At 27.8% G+C, this 20695-nt stretch overlaps 2 protein-coding genes across 10 annotated transcripts in view; one reads left to right on the top strand and one right to left on the bottom strand.

Annotated features, from left to right (window-relative positions):
* The window catches only part of LOC105678120 (uncharacterized), a 143812-nt gene that overhangs the window by 69395 nt on the left and 53722 nt on the right, over positions 1-20695 (bottom strand). For 5 of the 6 annotated variants that reach the window (XM_067356064.1, XM_067356068.1, XM_067356063.1 and 2 more), the window contains one exon: positions 8581-8619. The exons of the other annotated variant lie outside the window; for it this stretch is intronic. In XM_067356064.1, the coding sequence (XP_067212165.1) occupies positions 8581-8619 (39 nt within the window). The remainder of the gene's footprint in view (positions 1-8580; positions 8620-20695) is intronic. 6 annotated transcript variants of the gene reach the window in all.
* Positions 1-20695, top strand: part of LOC105678118 (aminopeptidase N-like) — a 35114-nt gene that overhangs the window by 3154 nt on the left and 11265 nt on the right. For 3 of the 4 annotated variants that reach the window (XM_067356055.1, XM_067356053.1, XM_067356054.1), the window contains 8 exons: positions 580-739; positions 896-1049; positions 1303-1393; positions 2119-2501; positions 5657-5925; positions 6078-6268; positions 19199-19522; positions 19605-19674. In XM_067356055.1, the coding sequence (XP_067212156.1) occupies positions 580-739; positions 896-1049; positions 1303-1393; positions 2119-2501; positions 5657-5925; positions 6078-6268; positions 19199-19522; positions 19605-19674 (1642 nt within the window). Of the gene's footprint in view, positions 1-579; positions 740-895; positions 1050-1302; positions 1394-2118; positions 2502-5656; positions 5926-6077; positions 6269-9245; positions 9511-11296; positions 11785-11856; positions 12313-13076; positions 13237-13774; positions 13929-14184; positions 14258-14983; positions 15370-18457; positions 18727-18871; positions 19063-19198; positions 19523-19604; positions 19675-20695 lie in introns of those variants that run through there. The other variant, XM_012377182.2, reaches the window with a different exon arrangement.

Below are 20695 nucleotides of genomic sequence, written 5' to 3' on the forward strand. Positions count from 1 at the left end.
AATTAAATACTTCTTTACATGAAGTGAGATTTTAATTTAGATTTTAATACGTAAAGTGTAGAAATTGTACATATTATGTTGTATAAATAAAGTGAGTTGTTAATATTATTTACAGCATCAAAAATATAAAAAAATATCACGAACGTTCTTATTTTAATACTTATGCAGTCTTTTACTCGTGATGTTATTTATTGAAAAATGTGAAATACTTCTCCTTTTTTCTAAAATAATCTGAATGTGTGACCACGTTAGTGAAAAAACATACAATTACTAAAATTTTATTTTTTATAAACACATAAAAATGTATTGTTTGTTAAATATATTTAAATCGCAAGATTGCTTAAGTGTAACTTTATTTCTCTTTGCCATAAAATTAAAAATTAATAATTTTTAAATTTTTAACCTAAAATTCTTCAATGTTTATTTAACTTTTTAGAAATAAATAATTTAACGAGTAAACACTCGAGACAACTTAATTTTGCAATATTTGTACTATATCTACAATATACAAATTTATTAAATTGCATAATTTTAGCAATATTTTTGGATGTAATTGTAATACTTGAAAACCATTTTTAGGGAAGAAGATATTACTTACAATGAAGCATTAGATTCCATTGCACGCAAAATAGAAGTGGCTAACTTACTAGCACGTCAAGTAATATCTCTTTGGTACGATTATTTGTCTTGGCCAATAGAAGGTTTTACTACATACTTTGCAGCGCATATCTTGAAAAAGGTTGTTTAATATTCTTATATATAACAAATTTATGTTTTATAAAACAACAAAAACAACCAAAAATTTAATAGCAGCCATTACCAACTCTAAATTCATATTTATAATGCAAAAATAACATGCATTTAAATATTTGTTTTAACTTAGTAAATTTTTCAGATTCCATCGATATCCTACATACATGACTTATTTATTGTCCAAGTACTACAAGATTCTCTTCGCTTTGACATTCCTTCTTATAATTATAATTCTATACAACACAGTAATGACTTAGATGTTCAAATAAATAAAACTTTCCTTAATTATATCAAACGTAAGTTAAAATAAATATATTTAATATATTTAATTGACTATGTATGATAAAAATAAATATAATTTTAAAATATTGATAGTATTTATACATAAACTTATACATAATGTACATAGATAAAAAAAAATGTGAAAAAATATAACTACAAACAGATTAAAATAGAATTTATTTGCTTACAAACTTTATTTATATATTATGACGATTAAAAAACATTTTAAAGTATGTAATAAATACTTCATAATTTTAATTGATACAGCACCCGTTTTATGGTATATATTACAACATATCCTACAAGAAAACATGTGGAATAGTATCTGCACATATACTGATAACCGCGCATACACTAGGTGAGTAATATTTCACGATATAATAATTACGTAACAAAATTGAATATTGGACAAAAATAACATTTTTCAATTCTACTATGAGTGAGCATGGTATTATATTTAAGACCATTTCCAAAGTTGTCAAACTATCTTTTATTTACAAAATAGCAAGTAACGTGTTGTCTGTATCTAAAACTAATGTATAATTTTCTTTAATATAAATAAGATATTGATTGTTTTTAAATATTAAATTGAACTTTTTTAAACCTGTCAAATTATCTTCTTTTAAAAATATTAAGCAATATAGTTGATCACATATAGTTGATCTTTCAAATTAAAGTATTATATTTATTACTGTAAATAATACAATTGGTTTTTAGGGTTATTGCAAATTAATATGAATTATTTCGAAAACTAATATTAAAAGCTGTAGATAAATAAAAAACATTATACTATAAAAAACAGTATACAAGTTACATTCAAAGCTTATTATTATAATATAATTTAAAGTTTGAAATTACAAAGACATGATTTGGTCTACAATTTTATTGAGAGCAAACTTGATCCTTTCTAAATATAAGGCTAGATAAAAAAAACTTTCAAAATAAAAAAAATTATTTATATTACTGTTGATTTACTGGTACAAACATGTAGATATTAATATTTTGATACACTAAATTATAATTTTGTGTTTAAAAGTGAAAATTTGCACGGTGAATGTTCTTAAAAAAATTTTTATTTTACAGATATAATCAGTCAAGTTCGATAAACACCAATGATTTATGGCACATTATACAAACTTTCGATCTTTCTCCTTATTTTTCTGTATTAAGTTTAAAAGAATATATTGACATTTGGATAAAGAAAAATTATTATCCTGTACTGCACGTGACATTAAACGCAACAGATGACAGGATATCATTCTCATATCTCAGTTCTCCGTATATCAACGAAAACATGGAACAACTTCCCGCATTAGTAACATATACGATTATACAAAAAGAAGCTAACAATACTTTTGACGTATCTTTTTTGCTATCACCGCTACGTAAAACACTTATGAATATTAAAAATGTATTTAAGGTGGTTGATGAAAATTATTGCGTCATAGTCAATGTTAACCAAACAGGTAACTATACAATATTAAATTTATTATACCTCAATCCTTATTTTGTGTAACCAAGATTATGCAATATTCTGATTTTGTCGTTACCATTTTCTGCTATTGAGATTAATTTTGGATTTTATTTGAAACTGATGAGATTATGTGTGTAGAAGATGTCCCACTTAACTTGTGCATTTTAAATAGCTCACTTGCTTTTCATAATACGAAAGAACGTTAGAAAAGCCATTAGTTTTTTTCTGACGTTTTTTCGTATTACATAATCATTATATGTATAGAGAATTTTGATATCTCAGCTATTACAATGCGGTGACTTTATAACCTTAAAAAATATAACTTTGAAAAAAATTGTTTTCTTATCATAATATTTGTCTCTCTCAAACAAATAATGTTTCTGTTTAACATATTTTCATATTATCAAAAACAAGTAAAAAATTTAAAATGTCCAAATTAGATGAAAAACCCCGTATGTACATATAGTCACATATAGTCACTGCTCTTGTAATTGTGAAACTTTTACGATGCATTTTAAATCTCCAAGATTAATAAAGTAATAATTAAAAATTATAACATTATTAATGATTTACAAGAAATCAAACATATTTGGAACAATTAATAAAGTAATAATTAAAAATTATAACATTATTTATGATTTACAAGAAATCAAACATATTTGGAACAAAGTGTTTAAAATGTTTTCAAATTTATACTTTTAAATAAACGTAAAGTGCGAGCACAAAGATCCTGCTCTTGGCTCTGGTTTAGGCTTTAATAACACAAAACCACAAAAAAAAATTTTTGTGTATAAACTCAAACTAAAGTAATTGTTTCTTATAGATTTTTTGTCACTGAATCCGAATTCGTAATCCGTTTTGCTTCATCACGTTAAATTTTTTAGAAAATCGAGAAAAATGATGAAAAATCTGTGTAAATTGAAAGAAACATTTGAGGAAAGAACAAAAGTAAATATAACATTAAAATGCAGTCCTCCAAACTGATTTAAATATATTTTGGTAAGTTAAATAAGGTGCAAAAAATAAAAAAAGTTTTACTTTATTAATCCCTGGTAGAAATTGCCAGTTTAACGCCAAGACAAAAGTATGGGCCTCACTTGTTTGCCAAGACGTAGCCTATCTAAAAAAATTTAGAAGGGCCATAGTATGGCCCAGAATGATATTTAGTCTGACGCTATGTTTAATCAGTAGCGTTTGCTGCCAAGAAAAAAAAAGTTTGGGCCTTACTTGTTTACCAAATCATAGCCTATCTAAGAAAATTAGAAGGGTTTAGGTATGGTCGAGAGTTTTGTTTGATGCTACGTTTTATATGTCCACATAGTGTTCGCTAATCTTTCCTCTCAAACTGTTTCTGACAGAGATACTATTATAGAGTTTTGTATATAACTATATTTATTGCCGCTACGTTTTATAAAAATTTATTCACTTCCTCTTCCAAATATGGATAGAGACATGAAATTGTTAGCGGGTAGATTAACCGCACAAAAATATCGGAAAATTATTTAATTCAAACGGAAATTAAAAGCTATGAATAGGTTAAGTGCAACAAATAATTTTAATTCACAATCTTCATCTAATGCGGGAAATAATCAAAATAATATTGGTGAAGGTGAATGCTATAGTGAAAAAGACAGTTCGACCGAGTGTAATGAATACCACGAAGAAAGTTTTAGAACCGAAGACGGACGAGAGACTGTAATACATAAAATACATAAATTACCATGGTTCTACCTTTCATAAATCTACCTAGGGCCATGATAAATTTAGTAAGGGTCCGTTTAGAACAGACACGGTCTAAGTGGCAGCCTAGATAGTGCCAATCCACAGCCCCAGTATTGTGAATCTGTGGCGCTGGCACAGCCATTTATGACGATTTCGTGTGTGGCCCCGACTAATTCGCCAGTATCACGCCTGAGTTGATGACTGGCGGGGCCATAATAAGGCCCAAAGTGAATTTCTACCAGAAATGTTTGATATTATAGCTTAACATGTCGTAAAACAAAACGACGTAAAGTACCTTTGTGCAACAAATATATATTTTTTTAATTTGTACTGATTCAGTTCGTGCCCAACTCTGCGCCTCACTTACCTAACTTATCTTCCAAAGGTAACAATTAAAATTTATTTCTGAAAAAACCTAGTATAACTCACGCAGATCGCCTGACTGTTTGTTGCACAATGATACTTTACATCGATTTGTTTTACGACGTGTTAGGCTATAATACCTAACAATAGTAAAGCAAAATTTTTTTTATTTCTTGCACCTTATTTAATTTACCAAAATAAATTTAAATCAGTTCTGCGACCGCATTTTAATGTGATATTTACTTTTGCTCTTTCCTCAAATATTTCTTTCAATTTTCAAAGATTTTTCATCATTTTTCTCGATTATCTAAAACAGAGCTCGGCGTTGGTTGCACATTTCGGCTCGATTCTTGAGACGTCTGCCACTTTCCCACTACCACTCGGCCGCTGGCAGCCGAGCCACCGATAGCTCTGGCTCAGGAGCGTTTTATATTAGAAATAGACTGGATTGTTTAGATATCTCTTAGGAAATCGTAACATTTTCTTTACTACATAAATAATGATTATTTTTATTAATAATTAAATATATATATATTAAGTATTAATAAAAATAAACATTATTTATGTAGTGAAAAAAATGTTACGATTTCCTGAGAGATGCTTGAAAAATCCAGCCTATTTCTAATATAAAACGCTCCTGAGCCAGAACTATCGGCGGCTCAGCCGCCAACGGCCGGGCGGTGGAAGAGCGAGAGGCGTCGTCTCAAGAATCGAGCCGAAATGTGCAACTAACGCCGAGCTATGATCTAAAAAACTGGACGTGATGAAGCAAAATAGCTTACAAATTTAGATTCAGTGACCTAAAATCTATAAGAAACATCTACTCTGGTTTGAGTTTATTTCCAAAAATTTTTTTTGTAGTCCTGTGTAATAAATCGTAAATTTTGTATTAATAAAAAGAACCTATAATTGGATATTATTATTGTAACTTATATTTAAAATATTTTATTGAAAAATAAATAATTTTAAAAAATATTTTAAAAAAAACATTGTTAGAAACTATTTCTTTATAAATTCTATCAGAGACTCTATAGATAAGAGAATCTATTTTTGATCTAATAGGATATTATCGAGTTAATTATAATTATGAGGGCTGGCGTAAACTTGTGCAATGCTTGAAAAAAAATTATACAGTACATGTTCTCAATCAAGCCCAAGTCATAGATGATGCGTTTCACTTTCTCATACATCGCCGACTCAGTTTAAATAGGTTTTGGAATATCGTAAGCTTTCTGTCACAAAATACGAATTACGTAGCATGGTATCCTATGATTAAAGCTTTTGAATACATGGCTTGTGCCTATTCATTTCATCATGCTACACCCATAACGGTAGGTAATGGCTAATTTCTATAAGAAAAGTTATACATTACAACATTCTACATAAAAAGAATTGAATAAATATGTATACGTGAACATATACACATACATCACATTCTTTCTAACAGTAGATTTATAAATTCAAATAATTTACCAATTTTAAGGACAATATGCGAAATATATTGAACAGAGTTTTGGAAATAATAGGATACGATGAAAAACCGAACGAAAGCGACCTTACTAAATGTTTAAGAGAGGAAGCAGCAAGATGGGCATGTATTATTGGTGTTGCTAAATGCAGAGAAACAGCCACTTTACATCTGATAAAATACCTTAAAAATCCTGTACAAGACAAGTAAGTTGTTTTAAAACCACGACATTTGTATAAATTAATCATGTTCCATTAATATACTAAACTTGAGAAACTATTTTATTTGATATACATAACATAAGCTACATTTGTATAAAACATTTTATTTCTGCTAACGCAGTCGGCTTACATGGAAGGAATGGAAATATTGTAAAGGTTTAATGTTAGCAAACTACACCCTTTGGAACCATATACGAGAAAAATGGACAACATCTGATAACAGAATATTAGATTACTTAACTTGCTGTAAAAATTCTTCAATTATTATCTTGTATTTAAAACAATCGTTAGGACTAACTATAGAGTATAAATATTTTATCCAAGAACGAGACAAACGTGTTGATATAGTTGTTCTTACTGTCGCGAAGCATGTAAGGGACTTGATAGTGTTTGAATTCATATTGAAATGTTTAAGAGACAGGCAAATCGTATTAAGTAAATATTGGTAATAATATTTTTCTTTTTATATATATTCTTGTATTTCTAAGTATGAGATATGCATATTAAATCCATTACTTTAATTTTAGGGAAGTTGATAGAATTGCAATATTAATTATCAGTATTACGCATGTGCATTCCGCACACCAATTACAAGAGGTACCTATATTTTTTAATTCAAGTAATACTTTCATTTCTTGACTTTTCAATATTGAGCTTATATGTGATTTGTTACATATGTAACATATCCGATCCAGTTACGCTTAAGGCAGCAAATCATACTCTCTTAAACTCGAAAGTAAAAAACTTTACATTAATTGATTTTGTCGAAATAATTTGTTTTAGGTAAATATCTTTGCAACAACTTATCTGAAAGAAAAGAGGCTAATTGATGCTGTTAAAGATAAAATTAGTAAACATAAATTGGAGCGCAACAGACAAATAGATAATTTCGGATCTCTCAGTCAACATGACGACGACTGAACTCTCACAACAAAGTAGAAGGAGTCTGTATTCAATCTTCCCGTAATTCGCATCAACTATGATTTTGTGGCTGTTGTACTAGCCAGTATTGGACCAACACTGGATGCCAATTCTGGCATTTAATACTAATGGAACGTTATTATTATTCCAACTGGCAAACTTTGCATCGTTAACAGTGATACATTAGTTAGAGTTATTATACATTATATAAGTTAATTAATCAGTACTAATTTTTTACTGTTGTCTAGTATCACGCCAGTGCTTCTCAGTATTACAAATCCGGCTGTCAGCATCGAGCTAATACTGTGTTTGTGGTAAACTTGAAAACGGAAATAAATAGCCAAACAATTGAATTTTTGAAAGACAAAGCATATAACAATGTATATAGTATATAGACACAGCTATAGCAATGTTAAATTAGAATAAATAAAGAAAATAAAAATTATAAACTTTCTCAAAGAACAATTTTATGCTCACACAACAAAATGTACATTCACAAAAAACAACATTGAATAGAATGTCTTAGTTAAATATTAATACAATTTTTAATAGGTTCAAGTGACGAACAACATTGATAAATGTAAATAAATAAAAAAGTGGAAATAAAATTGGCGCATTGGATGGTTCAAAGTAATTAATATTTATAAATCACGAGTGTACTTAATTATTGAACAAATTAGTTGCAATATATTATTGCGGAAAATAATATTTCTAATCTTTTCAGGCTATTTCTTTTTCGTTTGCCATTTTATATAATATTATATTTAATTTTAAATACTGCATAGAAATATGTAATTCATATTTGCTTTTAAGTAGGTATTTTAAAAAAAAGTAAAATTTTTACCAAAATTTTTTACATGTTAAACTTTTATGAATTAATTTATAAATAAAAATCTAATACTTGTATAAATATAAAAAATTATCAATTTAAACATGTAGAATATATGTAGCATTTAAAAATATTAAATAACTATAAATCAATATTTTAAAATACTGATTTTAAATAATAAAAAACATTTCAAGATGATTGAAAATATTTTACATATGTATATCACATATATAAAATATACCGGACCAACCATATTACCCTTAATAGAAGAATTCTGAGGTCATTTAGAGATGAACATTTTTATGGCAAAATGTCGAAACTGCAATAATATTTTAATGGAAAGCGTTTAAACTTTGATTAATCAGATTTACATAAATTTACGTGCGTAGGCACGTCGCATATTGATTTCTATATCATTACTATTTAAGAAGCTTCAGAAATCTGTAATTAACACAACACTGCTGGTCTGAAACTTTTGTATATTTTACATTATTTTGTACTCTATTTTCTTAAATAACAAAAAATAAAACAAGTTGATTTGACTTACCGGCATGATGCGCTGCAGCAAAGTTGTATACAAGTTGATCTGTAACAAAATACAATCAAATTATAACAGCGTCGAAATAATTATTTCAAAAATAATTATCACGCACATTAATCTTCTACTTACCTTTTTATACAAATATTCAATAAATTGTACTTTTATATTTAAGAATTCACTTTTTAAAAAGAGCAAAGTAAATTTTCATTATTGTCACTTTTTCATATGCTGATTGACTATTTCAATGCGCGCTGTGCGTTGTTATCGAGCGGATGTCATTGCGAATGTTACATACTTTGACAGTTCATATCTTAAGAAAAGTGGAAGTATGCTACATTTAGTATATTTAATTTATTACAGTGAGTAGTACAATAAATTAGTGTAACATAATATGTGTTTGTATTAATATTATACATAAAATATTAATTAACATTATGTTATAAAATAATTCATTGTAGTAAAATACTAACTCTTCTAGCGTTAAGTATTTTTTTAAATTTCTGTTGACATCAGTATTACAAGAATTAAATATAATATATCTTTTGTATGAAATATAAAACAATTTTTTATTTTTCTAGTAAATAATTAAAAATAATTTTGATTTATTTTTTATAAAATGGTGCAAATAGAATACACAAAAATTTTTTTTAATAAGTACGATATTTAAATATTTTAAATATGTTTAGATAATAATATGTACGTCTATACCATTATGTGTTTATTATATTAGTCCTTCTTTGCGCTACGCGCAAACTCGCCGTGTCGCTTGATCAACTGCCAATATCCATCTTATTGTTAGTATAAAGAGATTGCTCGAAACAGTAAGATCGTGATATGATCGGTTCAAAAAAATTAAATTCTGGCGATTCAAAAAAGTACTAGTTTGCAGTACTGTTGTTACAAAGTGTAATTTGTTAACAATTTTCATAAATATAGGCGAGTATCGACAAACTAAATATTTCTAACCAACTTTGTAATATTTTAAACTATTAATTCGGTTCAATTCAAAATCAACATTAATTTTAATAATTAATTTTAACAATAATTCAAAATTAACAATAATTTCTTCAACAATAATAAAAATTTTAATGCTTTTAATTTTTTCCTATTTGCTTTGTACAAACAAAAAGTGAATTAAGATAAACATAATAATTAATTATTATATGCAAAATAATATTCCCAACGTAAAATTTATTTATTAAATATCTGTCGTACCTTACAAAAATCTTTAATTACATCAATTGCCTTACTTACATCGCATATATTACACATTTCGGCTATATACTATCCTATTCTCAAATATACAATTTCTCATTGGAACATAACACTCTCTTTCAAAGATTAACCTCGCCTTTGTTTCCTTCTTTATCTTGATATTCTCTACTGTTTTTTGCTTCTTCTTAAGCTTTCTGCCTTATTTTTCTCAACTCTTACCGTTATAATTTACCACAAAATTTTAAATAATATGTTTTATGCAATACGAGTATACATATTGTATGTATACAACTATACTGACAAGAAAAGTGATAAAAGTCAAAATTTTTCAATTATTGTTTCATATGCGGATCGTATACTAAATACATTAGCCTTCAATCAGAAAAGTATGTGATAGATATTAAATTCAAATACTTTCCGCGTAAATCCTTTATGTTTAATACTGCCGTATATAATTAATTTTAAAATTATTCTTTAAGCATAGACATGTGAAATTGTTTTCTGTAAAATCAAATTTTAGATAATTTATAATTTGCGACGTCATTTGAGATAAAAACCAATTCATAATATTATTATTAAGAACGTTATTATTGATGCAAATCCTTCCTTTCTCTCTTCTGAACAATTTGTTTTCTTTACGTGTAACACTTTTATTTCAAGTGTGCGATAAATTAAACATATGCATAATAAAAAAACAGCACTCGTTAACTTTCGTAGTTAAAGAAGAACATACGTATCGCACCAAGCGTGATAAAAAATCCGTTAATGTCTATAATTTATTTCATTAAATTTGCTGATAAAACAATAAGCAAATCATCAATAAAATTGCTTTCATCGATTGTTAATATGGTAAATCACTTGCTCCAACATAATATATGCTGAAAAAGAATTTTAATCTTGCAACAGCCCATCTATGAAAGTAAATATACTACGATTAAAATGTAGCTTTATTTAAAAAAATGTATTTTACTTTTGTTATCAAATTCTTTTTTTTATTCTCAATTTTTCAATGTAACTTATCTCATATGTACTTTCATAAAAAGAGTATAATCAAATATAAGTAAGCGCGACATAATACTAGTAATATAAAGTAATATGAAATCATATATATATATATATACGTAATGGTTACAGTGAATCAACCATTAATTATCTAAATGGTCGAAAAAACATCATTCTTAATAACATTAAAATTGGCGTTTCTAGTGATTATTGTGTTCCAATATTACAAATATTTTATACATTCTTACTTTTTTAGTTTTATATTTAAAAAAATTTCTTGGTAAATTATAATTTTCGTAAGAACCTATGAAACCTCTTGTAGTTAAAATTATGTTTTGTTAATACTAAAAATAATATATTTTCATGTTTTACGTATCTTTTATAATACCTTTTAGTATGAATAGTTACAATCGTTATTATATATGCTTTCTTTTGTGATAGAGAAGTAAAGTACTATGTGTCGCAAATATGTATGTATGTTTTCACACATAAAAATTTTTTGCAGATGCTGTAAATAGAACTAAGTATGGCATTAAGAGATATTTCATTAAATATCAGAATAATATTTATTGTGATAATATTTTTCTCTATTTCACAATTTATAAAAAGTGACACTGAAGTTAATCATCATTTGTTGAATTATACTGATCTAATACCACTGAAGTATGATGTCAACATAGAACTTGACTTTCGCAGAAATGTCTTGCACGGCGAATGCAATATTATCATCAATATTACACGTCCAATGATGAATATAAGTATACCTTCAGTAAATTTCGGTATACTTAAACTTGACTTGACAAACAATGATGGCAATAAAATAATACACGTACCGAGATATTCATTTATAGATGAAACGTACATTTACATTGACTTCACCAACTCGTCAGTGAATATTTTACTTCCTGGAACATATATTTTACACATGATATATCTCTACAACATATATGATGAAACTTTTCTCGTATACAAAGAAGACTTAGGTGAAAAAGTGTAAGTTAAAATAATTAATTCTCGGACAAAATATGATAAATATTTTATATAAAGCATTTTAAAATGAAACAGATTAACAGTAACTGGTGTCGAGGTAATAAGAGCCCAACAAATATTTCCATGTTGGGACGAACCAGCGTTCGAGAGCACCTTTATCATTTCTATTATGCATCATAAAAATTTTACAGCCCTATCGAATATGTTGATAAATACAGAAGAATATATAGATGAAAGTAACATGATGTGGACACATTTTGATAAGTCGCCTATCATGTCCATTAAACGTTTAACGATTGTGATAACCACATTTACTAATATTGTTTTGCAATTTCAATCTCGGTTTATCTATGCCACAATTTGGTGTAGAGAAAACATGATACGCTCTTTGGATTTTAGTCAACTTATCATTGAAGAGGTATTCCATTTTTTGAATAAAAAAAGTCAGATGATAATACCAAAAATAGATTACGTTGCAATTTCGAGGGCCCAACACGGTAACATTGAGACATGGGGACTTATTCTACACAGGTAGTATCCAGTTATTAGTTATTAAAGATAACATTTAAAATCAAATTTAAAAAACAAAGTTATGTATAATAATTTAGAACTAAAACATACAGTATTTTTATGTCAAGTAGCCATTTAATAACTATCGTATACATTACTTGCATTGCACCATGAAAAAGAATTCTTACTTTTATTACAAATAAGAAATTAAATACTTCTTTACATGAAGTCAGATTTTAATTTAGATTTTAATACGAAAAGTGTAGAAATTGTACGTATTATGTTGTATAAATAAAGTGAGTTGTTAATATTATTTACAGCATCAGAAATATAAAAAAATATCACGAACGTTCTTATTTTAATACTTATGCAGTCTTTTACTTGTGATGTTATTTATTTAAAAATGTGAAATACTTCTCCTTTTTTCTAAAATAATCTGAATGTGTGACCACGTTAGTGAAAAAACACACAATTATTAGAATTTTATTTTTTATAAACACATAAAAATATATTGTTTGTTAAATATATTTAAAACGCAAGATTGCTTAAGTGTAACTTTATTTCTCTTTGTTATAAAATTAAAAATTAATAATTTTTAAATTTTTAACCTAAAATTCTTTAATGTTTATTTAACTTTTTAAAAATAAATAATTAAACGAGTAAGCACTCGAGACCACTTAATTATGCAATAATTTGTACTATATCTACAATATACAAATTTATTAATCTGCATAATTATAGCAATATTTTGGGATGTAATTGTAATACTTGGAAACCATTTTTAGAGAAGAAGATATTACTTACAATGAAGCATTAGATTCCATTGCACGCAAAATAGAAGTGGCTAACTTACTAGCACGACAAGTAATATCTTTTTGGTGCGATTATTTGTCTTGGCCAATAGAAGGTTTTACTACATACTTTGCAGCGCATATCTTGGGAAAGGTTGTTTAATATTCTTATATATAGGGTGATTCAAAATAACCTGATGTCCTTGCAATGCCATATTCTTGAGCAAATTCTGAGACGATTTTTCTTTTCACAAAATTTTGTCCAAAGCTTAGTTTTCGAGTTATAATTGAAAATAGTTTGCTACTTACGAGTCCGATACAACAGACAGGCAGGGACGGGCAATGCGTCATGAGACGATAGTAAACATTTGACAGTCTCATTATATGTTGCACGTCCCTGCCTGCCCGTTGTACCGAACTCGTAAGTTGCTATCTATTTTCAATTATAACTCGAAAACTAAGATTCAGACAAAATTTTGTAAAAGGAAAAATTGTTTCAGAATTCGCTCAAGAATATGGCACTGCAAGGACATCAGGTTATTTTGAATCAACTTGTATAACAAATTTATATTTTATAGAACAACACAAACAACCAAAAATTTAATAGCAGCTATTACCAACTCTAAATTCATATTTATAATGCAAAAATAATATGCATTTAAATATTTGTTTTAACTTAGTAAATTTTTCAGATTCCGTCGATATCTTACATACATGATTTATTTATTGTCCAAGTACTACAAGAATCTCTTCGCTTTGACATTCCTTCATATAATTATAATTCTATACTACACAGTAATAACTTAGATGTTCAAATAAATAAAACTTTCCTTAATTATATCAAACGTAAGTTAAAATAAATATATTTAATATATTTAATTGACTATGTATGATCAAAATAAATATAATTTAAAAATATTGATAGTATTTATACATAAATTTATACATAATGTACATAGATAAAAGAAAGTGACAAAAAATATAACTACAAACAGATTGAAACAGAATTTATTTGCTTACAAGCTTTATTTATATATAATTATTACAATTAGAAAACGTTTCAAAGTATGTAATACATACTCCATAATTTTAATTGATACAGCACCCGTTTTATGGTATATATTGCAACATATCCTAGAAGAAGACATATGGTCTAGTATCCGCGCATACACTAAGTGAGTAATATTTCACGATATAATAATTATGTAACAAAATGGAATATTAGACAAAAATAACATTCTTCAACTCTACTATGAGTGAGCATGGTATTATATTTAAGACCATTTCAAAGTTGTCAAACTATCTTTTATTTACAAAATAGCAAGTAACGTGTTGTCTATTTCTAAAACTAATGTATACTTTTCTTTAATATAAATAAGATATATATTAATTGTTTTTAAATATTAAATTAAACTTTTTTAAACCTGTCAAATTATCTTCTTTTAAAAATATTAAGCAATATAGTTGATCACATATAGTTGATCTTTCAAATTAAAGTATTATATTTATTAAAGTAAATAATAAAATTGATTTTTAAGGTTGTTGCAAATTAATATGAATTATTTCGAAAACTAATATTAAAAGCTGTAGATAAATAAAAAACATTATACTATAAAAAACAGTATACAAGTTAGATTCGAAGTTTATTATAATAATATAATTTGAAGTTTGAAATTACAAAGACATGATTTGGTCTACAATTTTATTGAGAGCAAACTTGATCCTTTCTAAATATAAAGCTAGATAAAAAAAGACTCCAAATAAAAAAAATTATTTATATTACTGTTGATTTACTGATACAAACATGTAAATATTAATATTTTGATACACTAAATTATAATTTTGTGTTTAAAAGTGAAAATTTGCACGGTGAATGTTCTTAAAAAAAATTTTTTTTACAGATATAATCAGTCAAGTTCGACAAAGACCGATGATTTTTGGCACATTATACAAACTTCCGATCTTTCTCTGCCTTATTTTTCCATATTGAGTGTAAAAGAATATATTGACATTTCGATAAAAAAAAATTATTATCCTGTACTGCACGTGACATTAAACGCAACAGATGACACGATATCATTCTCATATCTCAGTTCTCAGTATATCAACGAAGACATGGAACAACTTCCCGCACTTGTAACATATACGATTATACAAAGGGAAGCTAACAATACTTTAGACGTATCTGTTTTGCTATCACCGCAACACACAATACTTACAAATATTAAAAATGTATTTAAAGTGGTTGATGAAAATTATTGCGTCATAGTCAATGTTAAACAAACAGGTAATTATACAATATTAAATTTATTTTACCTCAATCTTTATTTTGTGTAACCAAGATTATGCAATATTCTGATTTTGTCGTTACCATTTTCTGCTATTGAGATTAATTTTGGATTTTATTTTAAACTGATGATTATGTTTGTAGAGGATGTCCCACTTAACTTGAACATTTTAAATAGCTCACTTGATTTTCATAATACGAAAGAACGTTAGAAAAGTCATTAGTTTTTTTCTGACGTTTTTTTATATTACATAATCATTATATGTATAGAGAATTTTGATAGCTCAGCTATTACAAAAATGCGGTGACTTTATAACCTTGAAAATTATAACTTTGAAAAAAATTGTTTTCTTAGCATAATATTTGTTTCTCTCAAACAAATAATGTTTTTGTTTGACATATTTTCATATTATCAAAAACAAGTAAGAAATTTAAAATGTCCAAATTAGATGGAAAACCCCGTATGTACATATAGTCACTGCTCTTGTGATTGTGAAATTTTTACAATGCATTTTAAATCTCCAAGATTAATGAAGTCATAACTAAAAATTATAACATTATTAATGATTTACAAAAAATCAAACATATTTGGAACAAAATATTTTCGAATTTATACTATTAAGTAAACGTAAAATTCGAGCACAAAAATCCTGCTCTTGGCACTGGTTTTAGCTTTAATAACACAAAACCACAAAAAAATTTTTTGGGTATAAACTCAAACTAAAGTAATTGTTTCTTATAGATTTTTGATTACTGAATCAAAAATCTCCGAATTCGTGATCCGTTTTGCTTCATCACATTAAGTTTTTTAGATAATCGAGAAAAATGATGAAAAATCTGTGAAAATTGAAAGAAACATTTGAGGAAAGAACAAAAGTGAATATAACATTAAAATGCAGTCCTCCGAACTGATTTATATATATTTTGATAAGTTAAATAAGGTGCAAGAAATAAAAAAAGTTTTACTTTAATAATCCCTGGTAGAAGTCCAGTTTAACGCCAAGACAGAAGGATGGGCCTCACTTGTTTGCCAAGACGTAGCCTATCTAAAAAAATTTAGAAGGGCCATAGTATGGCCCAGAATGATATTTAGTCTGACGCTATGTTTAATCAGTAGCATTTGCTGCCAAGAAAAAAAAAGTTTGGGCCTTACATGTTTACCAAATCATAGCCTATCTAAGAAAATTAGAAAGGTTTAGGTATAGCCCAGAGTTTTGTTTGGCCTTACGTTTTATATGTCCACATAGTGTCCGCTAATCTTTCCTCTCAAACTGCTTCTGACAGAGATACTATTATAGAGTCTTGTATATAACTATATTTATTGCCGCTACGTTTTATAAAAATTTATTCACTTCCTCTTCCAAATATGGATAGAGACATGAAATTGTTAGCGGGTAGATTAACCGCACAAAAATATCGGAAAATTATTCAATTCAAACGGAAATTGAAAGCTATGAATAGGTTAAGTGCAACAAATAATTTTAATACACAATCTTCATCTAATGCGGGGAATAATCAAAATAATATTGGTGAAGGTAAATGCTATAGTGAAAAAGACAGTTCGACCGAGTGTAATGAATACCACGAAGAAAGTTTTAGAACCGAAGACGGAAGAGAGACTGTAATACATAAAATACATAAATTACCATGGCTCTACCTTTCATAAACCTACCTAGGGCCATGATAAATTTAGTAAGGGTCCGTTTAGAACAAGCACGGTCTAAATGGCAGCCTAGATAGTGCCAATCCACAGCCCCAGTCGCCCCAGTATTGCGGTGAATCTGTGGCGCTGGCACAGCCATTTATGACGATTTCGTGTGTGGCCCCGACTAATTCGCCAGTATCACGCCTGAGTTGATGACTGGCGGGGCCATAATAAAGCCCAGAGTGAATTTCTACCAGGAATGTTTGGTATTATAGCTTAACATGTCGTAAAACAAAACGACGTAAAGTACCTTTGTGCAACAAATATATATTTTTTTAATTTGTACTGATTCAGTTCGTGCCCAACTCTGCGCCTCACTTACCTAACTAATCTTCCAAAGGTAACAATTAAAATTTATTTCTGAAAAAACCTAGTATAACTCACGCAGATCGCCTGACTGTTTGTTGCACAATGATACTTTACATCGATTTGTTTTACGACGTGTTAGGCTATAATACCTAACATTAGTAAAGCAAAATTTTTTTTATTTCTTGCACCTTATTTAACTTACCAAAATAAATTTAAATCAGTTCTGCGACCGCATTTTTATGTGATATTTACTTTTGCTCTTTCCTCAAATATTTCTTTCAATTTTCAAAGATTTTTCATCATTTTTCTCGATTATCTAAATCAGAGCTCGGCGTTGGTTGCACATTTCGGCTTGATTCTTGAGACGTCTGCCACTTTCCCACTACCACCCGGCCGTTGGCAGCCGAGCCACCGACAGCTCTGGCTCAGGAGCGTTTTATATTAGAAATAGACTGGATTGTTTAGGCATCTTTCAGGAAATCGTAACATTTTCTTCACTACATAAATAATGATTATTTTCATTAATAAGTAAATATATATATATTATGTATTAATAAAAATAAACATTATTTATGTAGTAAAAAAAATGTTACGATTTCCTGAGAGATGCTTGAAAAATCCAGCCTATTTCTAATATAAAACGCTCTTGAGCCAGAACTATCGGCGGCTCAGCCGCCAACGGCCGGGCGGTGGTGGAAGAGCGAGAGGCGTCGTCTCAAGAATCGAGCCGAAATGTGCAACTAACGCCGAGCTATGATCTAAAAAACTGGACGTGATGAAGCAAAATAGCTTACGAATTTAGATTCAGTGACCTAAAATCTATAAGAAACATCTACTCTGGTTTGAGTTTATTTCCAAAAATTTTTTTTGTAGTCCTGTGTAATAAATCGTAAATTTTGTATTAATAAAAAGAACCTATAATTGGATATTATTATTGTAACTTATATTTAAAATATTTTATTGAAAAATAAATAATTTTAAAAAATATTTTAAAAAAAACATTGTTAGAAACTATTTCTTTATAAATTCTATCAGAGACTCTATAGATAAGAGAATCTATTTTTGATCTAATAGGATATTATCGAGTTAATTATAATTATGAGGGCTGGCGTAAACTTGTGCAATGCTTGAGAAAAAATTATACAGTACATGTTCTCAATCAAGCCCAAGTCATAGATGATGCGTTTCACTTTCTCATACATCGCCGACTCAGTTTAAATAGGTTTTGGAATATCGTAAGCTTTCTGTCACAAAATACGAATTACGTAGCATGGTATCCTATGATTAAAGCTTTTGAATACATGGCTTGTGCCTATTCATTTCATAATGCCACAGGCATAACGGTAGGTAATGGTTAATTTCTATAATAAAAGTTATACATTACAACATAAAAAGAATTAAATAAATATGTATACGTGTAAATATACACATACATCACATTCTTTCTAACAATAGATTTATAAATTCAAATTATTTATCAATTTTAAGGACAATATGCGAAATATATTGAACAGAGTTTTGGAAATAATAGGATACGATGAAAAACCGAACGAAAGCGACCTTACTAAATGTTTAAGAGAGGAAACAGCAAAATGGGCATGTATTATTAATGCTGCTAAATGCAGAGAAAATGCCACTTTACATCTGATAAAATACCTCAAAAATCCTGTAGAAGACAAGTAAGTTGTTTTAAAACCACGACATTTGTATAAATTAATCATGTTGCATTAATATACTAAACTTGAGAAACTATTTTATTTGATATACATAACATAAGCTACATTTGTATAAAATATTTTATTTCTGCTAACGCAGTCGGTTTACATGGAAGGAATGGAAATATTGTAAAGGTTTAATGTTAGCAAACTACACCATTTGGAACCATATACGAGAAAAAAGAACAACATTTGATAACAGAATATTAGATTACTTAACTTGCTGTAAAAATTCTTCAATTATTATCTTGTATTTAAAACAATCGTTAGGACTAACTAAAAAGTATAAATATTTTATCCAAGAACGAGACAAACGTGTTAATATAATTGTTCTTACTGTCGCAAAGCATGTAAGGGACTTGATAGTGTTTGAATTCATATTGAAATGTTTAAGAGACAGACAAATCGTATTAAGTAAATATTGGTAATAATATTTTTCTTTTTATATATATTCTTGTATTTCTAAGTATGAGATATGCATATTAAATCCATTACTTTAATTTTAGGGAAGTTGATAGAATTGCAATATTAATTATCAGTATTACGCATGTGCATTCCGCACACCAATTACAAGAGGTACCTATATTTTTTAATTCAAGTAATACTTTCATTTTTTGACTTTTGAATATTGAGGTTATAAGTGATTTGTTACATATGTAACATATCCGATCCAGATACGCTTAAGGCAGCAAATCATACTCTCTTAAACTCGAAATTAAAAAACTTTACATTAATTGATTGTGTCGAAATAATTTGTTTTAGGTAAATATTTTTGCGACAACTAATCTGAAAGAAAAGGGGCTCATTGATGCTGTTAAAAATAAAATTAGTAAACGAAAATTGGAACGCGCAAAACAAAACGCAAATTATGGATCTCTCAGTCAACATGATGACGACTGAACTCTCACAACAAAGTAGAAGGAGTCTGTATTCAATCTGCCTGTAATTCGCATGTAACTATTATTTCGTGGCTGTTGTACTAGCCAGTATTGGGCCAACACTGGATGCCAATTCTGGCATTTAATACTAATGGAACGTTATAATATTATTCCGACTGGCAAACTTTCCATCGCCAACAGTGATACATTAGTTAGAGTTGTTATACATTATATAAGTTAGTTAATCAGTACTAATTTTTTACTGTTGTCTAGTATCACGCCGGTGCTTCTCAGTATTACAAATCCGGCTGTCAGCATCGAGCTAATACTGTGCTTGTGGTAAACTTGAAAACGGAAATAAATAGCCAAACAATTGAATTTTTGAAAGACAAAGCATATAACAATGTATATAGTATATAGGCACAGCTATAGCAATGTTGAATTAAAATAAATAAAGAAAATAAAAATTATAAACTTTCTTAAAGAATAATTTTATGCCCACACAACAAAATGTACATTCACAAATAACATCATAAAATAGGATGCTTAGTTAAATATTAATACAATTTTTAATAGGTTCAAGTGATGAACAACATTGATAAATGTAAATAAATAAAATGGTCGGAATAAAATTGGCGCATTGGATGATTCAAAGTAATTAATATTTATAAATCACGAGTGTACTTAATTATTGAACAAATTAGTTGCAATATATTATT

The sequence above is a fragment of the Linepithema humile genome, chromosome 5, assembly GCF_040581485.1.
Source record: "Linepithema humile isolate Giens D197 chromosome 5, Lhum_UNIL_v1.0, whole genome shotgun sequence".
Taxonomy (NCBI): domain Eukaryota; kingdom Metazoa; phylum Arthropoda; class Insecta; order Hymenoptera; family Formicidae; genus Linepithema; species Linepithema humile.